Raw genomic sequence first — 8,319 nt, forward strand, 5'->3', positions numbered from 1 at the left:
CACCGTGCCCGCTGAGCCCAGGACATTGTCCTGCTGGCCCCGGCGCAACGGGTGACACAATGGAGTGACATGGGGTGACAGAGAGGGGCAGAGCCCTCCTGCCGCTCCTGTCCCCTGGCCGGGTGACGTGGGGTGACACAGGCCACGGCACAGAGGCCAGAACCCTCTCAGCGGAGGGGTGGCATGACACAGGGTGGCAGCTGAGCGCCAGCACCCCCACGGTGATGGCATGAGGGGACACAGGTGACACCAGCCGAGGGGCCAGACCCCCATGGTGATGGCATGAGGGGACACAGGGTGACACCAGCCACACCAAGGGGCCAGACCCCCACGGTGATGGCATGAGGGGACACAGGTGACACCAACCGAGGGGCCAGACCCCCACGGTGATGGCATGAGGGGACACAGGTGACACCAGCCGAGGGGCCAGACCCCCATGGTGATGGCATGAGGGGACACAGGTGACACCAGCCACAACTGAGGGGCTGGACCCCCACAGTGTCCCCACAGTGGGTGACACAGGGTGACACAGAGCCATGGGCTGACTGCCATCCCTGCCCCACGAGTGTGACCCACAGGGGACCCGTGGGGACACGGCTGTCCCCACCCCACACGCACACACTGAGCTGCCCTCGGGTGGGCCCACAGCCCCTTTATTGCCTGCAAAACACAGGGGGGTCCCCACACCCCCCAACCCCGCGGGGGCCGAGCCCCGCTGTGTCCCCGTGTCCCCCGGCAGCGGGGCAGGAATGTCCCTGAAATGTCCCAAAAGGAGCCGGGACGTGGCCCTGGCCCCGTGGCCGAACCGGTGGCCCCGAATGGGGAATAAATAGGACGGGAGCTCCGCACGGGGGGAGGCAACCGGGGAGGTCCCGGAGATGTGTCTGTCCTGGGGATGTCCTGGTGGATTCTGGGGATGTCCTGGTGGGTCCCAGTGGGTCCTGGGGACATCCTGGTGGGTTCTAGGGATGTCCCAGTGGATCCTGGGGACGTCCCGGTGGATCCTGGGGACACCCCGGTGGGTCCTGGGGACATCCCCATGGGTTCTGGGGACATCCTGGTGGGTCTTGGGGACGTCCCCGTGGGTCCCGGTGCTGTCCCAGTGGATCCTGGGGATGTCCCGGTGGGTCCTGGGGATGTCCCCGTGGGTCCCGGGGATGTCCTGGTGGATTCTGGGGACGTCCCCGTGGGTCCCGGGGATGTCCTGGTGGATTCTGGGGACGTCCCCGTGGGTCCCAGGGATGTCCCCGTGGGTCCTGGGGACGTCCCCGTGGGTCCCGGTGCCGTCCCGGTGCCGTCCCGGTCCCCGCTCCCGAGGCAGTCACAGCTCGTCGTGTGGGATGTGGAGCGCGTGGTCGCACAGGTCTGTGGGGACAGCGGGGGACAACGGGGGTGTGGCAGAGCCATGGGGGACCCTCAGGATGCACCAGACCCCCACGAGACCCCCAAAACATGGCAGCTCTGTGGGACCCTCAGTGCTGGAACCCTGTGGGACCCCCAGGATGAGCTGGAGCCTTGTGGGACCCCCAGGATGCACCAGACCCCCACGAGACCCCCAGAACATGTCAGAGCCTCATGGGACCCTCAAGATGAACTAGACCCCCACGAGACCCCCCAAAACATGGCAGCCCTGTGGGACCCTCAGTTTTGGAGCCTTGTGGGACCCCCAGGATGCACCAGACCCCCATGAGACCCCCAGGACACATCCAAGCCTTGGGGGACCTTCAGTGCTGGAGCCCTGTGGGACCTTCAGGATGCCCCAGACCCCCACAAGACCCCCAAAACATGGCAGCCCTGTGGAACCCTCAGTGCTGGAGCCCTGTGGGACCCTTGGGTCACATCCAAGCCTTGTGGGACCCTCAGGACACATCAGAGCCCCAAGGGACCCCCAGGATGCAGAGGTCCCACAAGACCCCCAGGACAAGGCAGCCCTGTGGGACCCTCAGTGCTGGAGCTGTGTGGGACCCCCAGGACACATCAGAGCCTTGTGGGACCCCCAGGATGCAGAGGTCCCACAAGACCCCCACGACAAGGCAGCCCTGTGGGACCCTCAGGACACATCAGAGCCTTGTGGGACTCTGTGCTCCCTGTCCCCTCCCAGGACTGATCCCTGCTGTGACCCGAGCAGGGGCCAGAGGCGTTTCCCTGCCTTTGTCCCGTGGTTAATGACAAATGTGGCTGTCCCTGCTCCAGCCCCCAGGCTGCAGGAGCCCCAGGAGCAGCAGTGCAGACCCTCAGGATGCCCCTGGGCAGAGCATTGCCCTGAAGGCCGTGCCAGGTACAAAGGGACCTGCCCTGGCCCCGTCCAGGGCCCCGTCCGGGACTGCAGTGGCCCAAAGGTCACAGCGTGCCCTGACCTGGCTGTTTGTGAGCTGGAAATAGCCCCAGGATGGGACAGGGCCATTGGATGCGCCACGAGAGGCCACAGAGTCAGCACAGCAGCTGCCCTGGCTCGGGCCCAGCATCCCAAAACAGCCCCAGTGCCAGCAGGCTGCCGGCGCTGCCGTGGGCTGCTGGGATTTGGGGAAGAACTTGGAACTCCTCCCTGCCCTGGGCTGGCACAAAATCCCATCCCAGCACTGGCAGAGCAGGAGAGACCCCCAGAAGAGACCCCTGGAACTCCTCCCTGCCCTGGGCTGGCACAAAATCCCATCCCAGCACTGGCAGAGCAGGAAAGACCCCTGGAACAGCAGGAGAGACCCCGAGAAGAGACCCCTGGAACTCCTCCCTGCCCTGGGCTGGCACAAAATCCCATCCCAGCACTGGCAGAGCAGGAGAGACCCCTGGAACAGCAGGAGAGACCCCCAGAAGAGACCCCTGGAACTCCTCCCTGCCCTGGGCTGGCACAAAATCCCATCCCAGCACTGGCAGAGCAGGAGAGACCCCCAGAAGAGACCCCTGGGACAGCAGGAAAGACCCAGAACAGCAGGAGAGACCTCCAGGAACAGCAGCAAAGACCCCCAGGAACAACCTCTGCTCTGGGCTGGCATTTCCTCCTACCCCAGCACCGATGGAGAGACCCCTGGAACAGCAGGAGAGACCCCCTGGGACAGCAGCAAAGACCCCCAGGAACAGCCCCTGCTCTGGGATGGTATCTCCTCCCATCCCAGCAGTGATGGAGCAGGAGAAACCCCTGGAAGAGCAGGAGAGACCCTCAGGAACAGCTCCAGCTCTGGGCTGGCAGAAAATTCTATCCCAGCACTGACAGGGCAGGAAAGACTCCTGGAACAGCAGAGAGACCCCCTGGGACAGGAGCTAAGACCCTCAGGAACAGCTCCAGCTCTGGGCTGGCATTTCCTTCTATCCCAGCACTGATGGATCAGGAGAGACCCCTGGAAGAGCAGGAGAGACCCCCTGGGACAGCAGCAAAGACCCTCAGGAACAGCCCCAGCTCTGGGCTGGCATTTCCTTCTATCCCAGCACTGATGGATCAGGAGAGACCCCTGGAAGAGCAGGAGAGACCCCCTGGGACAGCAGCAAAGACCCTCAGGAACAGCCCCAGCTCTGGGATGGCATTTCCTTCTATCCCAGCACTGATGGAGCAGGAACAGCAGGAGAGACCCTCAGGAACAGACCCAGCTCTGGGCTGGCATCTCAGCTCATCTCAGCTCAGCTCATCTCAGCTCAGCTCAGCTCATCTCAGCTCAGCCCAGCTCAGCTCACCCAGCACCGAGGGAGCAGCCACGGCCCCGGGAGCAGCAGCAGAGCCCCCCGGCCCCCCCATCTCACCCGTCCTCTTGCTGCACAGCCGGTCCTTGACGTTCTCGGCCTCGTGCGACAGGAACTCGATGAGCTCGTCCTCGTACTCCTCGGCGATGCTCTCGCACTGCAACGGCGACACCGGTGACACCGCCAGCCCGCGGGACCCCCCCGTGCCACCCACACCCCCCAGGACCCCCCCGGCCCCTCACGCACCGCGAATTTCAGGCTGGAGGTGACGTCCCCGTCGAACTTGAGGCCGGACAGGTCCATCTTGGCGCCGTCGCGGGAGATGACGCGCACGTAGCTCTTGCGCTGCGTGGCCGGGTCCAGCCGCTCGCCGTACTCCTTCATCTTCTCGCACACCCGCTCCAGCAGCTCCGTCAGGTGCGCCTCGGAACGGGCGTACGGCACCTGCGGCACCGGCGGGGCTCAGCCGCGACACCGGAGCGGGGACACCGGGAGAGGCACCGGGAGAGGCACCGGAGGGGCTCAGCCGGGACACCGGGAGCAGGGACACCGGGCAGGGGTCAGAGGGGACACCGGGAGAGGGGACACCCACCGGGAGAGAGGACACCGGGAGAGGCACCGGGGAGGGGACAAGGGGTCAGAGGGGACACCAGGAGAGACCCCAGGCGGGGCTCAGCGGGGACACCGGGAGAGGGGACACCCACCGGGAGAGGGCTCAGCGGGGACACCGGGAGTGGGGACACCGGGAGAGGCACCGGGGAGGGGACAAGGGGTCAGAGGGGACACCGGGAGAGACCCCAGGCTGGGCTCAGCGGGGACACCGGGAGCGGGGACACCGGGAGGGGTCAGAGGGGACACCGGGAATGGGGACACTGAGAGAGGCCCCGGGGAGGGGTCAGAGGGGACACCGGGAGAGGCACCAGGGAGGGGACACCGGGTCAGAGGGGACACCGGGAGTGGGGACACTGGAGAGGGGTCAGAGGGGACATCAGGAGAGGCACCAGGGAGGGGACACCGGGTCAGAGGGGACACCGGGAGACGGAACACTGGGGAGGGGTCAGAGGGGACACCCACCGGGAGCGGGGACACTGGGAGAGGCCCCGGGAGCAGGGACACCAAGAGTGGGGACACCGGGGAGGGGTCAGAGGGGACACTGGGAGAGGGGACACCGGGAGAGGCCCTGAGCATAGCTGAGCAGGGACACCGGGAGAAGGGACACCAGGAGTGGGGACACCGGGAGTGGCGACACTGGGAGCAGTGACATTGGCAGAGGCCCCAAGGAGGGGTCAGAGGGAACACTGGGAGTGGGGACACCAGGAGAGGCCCCAGGGACTCCAGGAGTGGGGACACCAGAGAGAGACCCCAGGGAGGGGTCAGCAGAGTCCCCGGGAGCAGCCCTGGGAGTGGGGACACTGGGAGCGGCCCCGGGCTGGGCTCAGCAGGGTCCCCCGTGAGCAGAGACACCGGGAGGGGTCCCGGGCTGGGCTCAGTGGGGACACCAGGAGCAGGGACACCGGGAGAGACCCCCGGGAGGGGCCTCACCTCCACCACGGACTGGCTGCCGTCGGGGTTGATGCGGAACGAGCCCATCTGGATGGTTTTCCTGGGGTCCACCTGGGCGATCTCCCACTCCAGCTCATCCACCAGCGCCCGGCAGGCTGTGGGGGACACGGTGACAAGGGACACCTGGCACGTGTGCCCCTGCGGCTGCCCAGAGCCAGGCTGGTGTGACCGGGGCACGCTGGGATGGAGGGTGTGTGGGGAGGGGTCCCCATGGGCTGGAGACCCTCAGCCTGTCCCCCTGGGGGACACTGGGGGTCCAGCTGGACACCCGCAAGCCCTGAGCCTGTCCCCTGTCTTGTTTTGCTGTCTCCTCTGTCCCTGTCCCCCTGTTCAGCCCTGTCTCCCCATTTCATCCTGTCCCCATGTCACTGTCCTCCCTTTTCCCACCTGTTCTGCCCTGTCCCCACTGTCCCATCCTGTCCCCATGTCCCTGTCCTCCCTTTCCTCTATTTCCCACCCTGCCCCCATTGTCCTTCTCTGTCGCCTCCACCCCACCCTGTCCCCATTGTCCCTATCCTCCCTTTTCCCCCGTTTCCTGCCCTGTCCCATCCCATCCCCATGTCCCTGTCTTCCCTTTCTCCCATTTCCCACCTGTCCCGCCCTGTCCCCATATCCCTGTCCCCCCTTTTTCCCCATTTTCCACCCTGTCCCCACTGTTCCCCTGTCCCATCCCGTCCCCCCTTTTCCCCCATTTTCCACCTGTCCTGCCCTGTTCCCTGTGTCCCCATTGTCCCTGTCCCATCCTGTCCCCATGTCCCTGTCCCCCCTTTCTCCCATTTCCTACCTGTCCTGCTCTGTCCCCTCCACCCCACCTTGTCCCCAATGTCCCTGTCCTCCCTTTCCCCATTTCCCACCTGTCCTGCCCTGTCCCCACTATTCCCCTGTCCCATCCCGTCCCCATGTCCCTGTCCCCCCTTTTCCCCCATTTCCCACCTGTCCTGCCCTGTCCCCATGCTGTCCCATCCCACGCGGTGCCCCGTGTCCCCCCCATGTCCCCGTGTCCCCCCCGTGTCCCCCCGTGTCCCCCCGTACCTCCGCAGTGCAGGTCCTGGCTCCGGCGCGCTCCGGCCGCGGGCAGCAGCGATGCCAAGGCCAGGGCCAGGCCGAGCAGGGCTGGGATCCGACCCCACATCCCCGGGGCCCCGCAGCTTCCCGGGACCCGGCCCCGCGTCCCCGGGGCCCCGCAGCTTCCCGGGACCCGGCCCGGCATCCTCAGGGCTGCGCTGTCACCTGCGGGCACGGGGCAGCTCCAGCGCTGGTGGCCGCGCTGTCCCCACCCAAGGGCCATCCCTGCCCGGACCCCCCCGGGACCCCCGTTCCCCGCAGGGTTTCATGCACGGTGTTCTCCTTCCCGGTCCGCTCTGAGTCCCGTTAGTGGTGCTGGACCCCACAGGGACCCCTCCCCATAGGGCAGAGCCCCTACAGGGACCCCTCCCCATAGGGCACAGCCCCCACAGAGCCCCCTCCCCATAGGGCACAGCCCCTACAGAGACCCCTCCCCATAGGGCACAGCCCCTACAGGGACCCCTCCCCATAGGGCACAGCCCCCACAGAACCCCCTCCCCATAGGACAGAACCCCCACAGGGACCCCTCCCCATAGGGCAGAACCCCCACAGAACCCCCTCCCCATAGGGCACAACCCAAAGCCCTTAAGGGACCCCTCCCCATAGAGCAGAGCCCCCACAGGGACCCCTCCCCATAGAGCAGAGCCCCCACAGGGACCCCTCCCCATAGGGCAGAGCCCAGAGCCCCTACAGGGACCCCTCCCCATAGGGCAGAGCCCAGAGATCCATAAAGCCCCCTCTCCCATAGGGCACAGCCCCCACAGAGCCCCCTCCTCATAGGGCAGAACCCCCACAGGGACCCCTCCCCATAGGGCAGAGCCCAGAGCCCCTACAGGGACCCCTCCCCATAGGGCAGAGCCCAGAGATCCATAAAGCCCCCTCTCCCATAGGGCACAGCCCCCACAGAGCCCCCTCCTCATAGGGCAGAACCCCCACAGGGACCCCTCCCCTATAGAGCACAGTCCCCACAGAGCCCCCTCCCCATAAGGCACAGCCCTAACAGGGACCCCTCCCCTATAGGGCAGAGCCCCCAAATGGACCCCTCCCCAACAGGGCAGAGCCCAGAGATCCACAGAGCCCCCTCCCCTATAGGGCACAGCCCCCACAGAGCCCCCTCCTCATAGGGCAGAACCCCCACAGGGACCCCTCCCCACATAAGGCACAGGCCCTACAGGGACCCCTTCCCATAGGGCAGATCCCGGAGCCCCCACAGGGACCCCTCCCCTATAGAGCACAGTCCCCACAGAGCCCCCTCCCCATAAGGCACAGCCCTAACAGGGACCCCTCCCCTATAGGGCAGAGCCCCCAAATTGACCCCTCCCCAATAGGGCAGAGCCCAGAGATCCACAGAGCCCCCTCCCCTATAGGGCACAGCCCCCACAGAGCCCCCTCCCCTATAGGGCACAGCCCCCACAGGGACCCCTCCCCATATGGCAGAGCCCCCACAGAGCCCCCTTCCCTATAGGGCACAGTCCCTACAAAGCCCCCTCCCCTATAGGGCACAGCCCCCACAGGGACACCTCCCCTATAGGGCAGAGCCCCTACAGGGACCCCTCCCCTAGAGGGCACAGCCCAGAGCCCCTAAGGGACCCCTCCCCATAGGGCAGCGCTCAGCCCTCACAGCGCCCCCTCCCCTCCGGGATCCCCCACAGCCCCTATGGAGCCGTTCGCCCCCATGGCCGAGCCCATCGCCTTCCCGAAGCTCCCTGGTCCCGGACCCGGTCCCGAGCCGCGCCCCCCCGCGAGCCCCGGGCCCGGCCGAGCCCCCCCCGTCCTGCGCCCCCCGTACCGGCCGCTCTCCCGTCCCGCTCCCACCGCCCCTCACAACCACCGGCTGCCCCGCGACTGCCCGCGGCGCCGCCGGTCCCGGCGCGCCCCACCGGCCCGCACCGCCGCGGGTCACGGCCGCTCGGAGCAGGCGGCGGCCGAGCCGCGACGGGCGGCGGAGCCGGTCGGACCGGTCAGACCGGCACGGGCGGCTCCTCGGGCCGCGGCGGGGCCGTCCCGCGAGCAGGCGGCGCC

At 67.3% G+C, this 8,319-nt stretch overlaps 1 protein-coding gene across 2 annotated transcripts; it reads right to left on the reverse strand.

Moving 5' to 3' along the window:
• Positions 1-627: 627 nt before the first annotated feature.
• Positions 628-8,221, reverse strand: LOC135292015 (protein canopy homolog 2-like). 2 transcript variants are annotated; one of them, XM_064406259.1, is made up of 6 exons: positions 8,087-8,221; positions 6,265-6,462; positions 5,212-5,327; positions 3,916-4,113; positions 3,730-3,826; positions 628-1,365 (listed from the first exon to the last, which is right to left on the reverse strand). In XM_064406259.1, exons 2-6 carry the CDS (start codon positions 6,440-6,442, stop codon positions 1,322-1,324), a joined length of 633 nt encoding a protein of 210 aa, XP_064262329.1. In that variant the 5' UTR covers positions 6,443-6,462; positions 8,087-8,221; the 3' UTR covers positions 628-1,321. The 2 variants fall into 2 exon arrangements, with proteins under 2 accessions (XP_064262329.1, XP_064262328.1); XM_064406258.1 differs by lacking the exon at positions 8,087-8,221 and having other exon boundaries at positions 6,265-6,605.
• Between the last annotated feature and the right edge of the window lie 98 nt (positions 8,222-8,319).

This window comes from Passer domesticus, unplaced genomic scaffold, assembly GCF_036417665.1.
Source record: "Passer domesticus isolate bPasDom1 unplaced genomic scaffold, bPasDom1.hap1 HAP1_SCAFFOLD_178, whole genome shotgun sequence".
In the NCBI taxonomy this organism is placed as follows: domain Eukaryota; kingdom Metazoa; phylum Chordata; class Aves; order Passeriformes; family Passeridae; genus Passer; species Passer domesticus.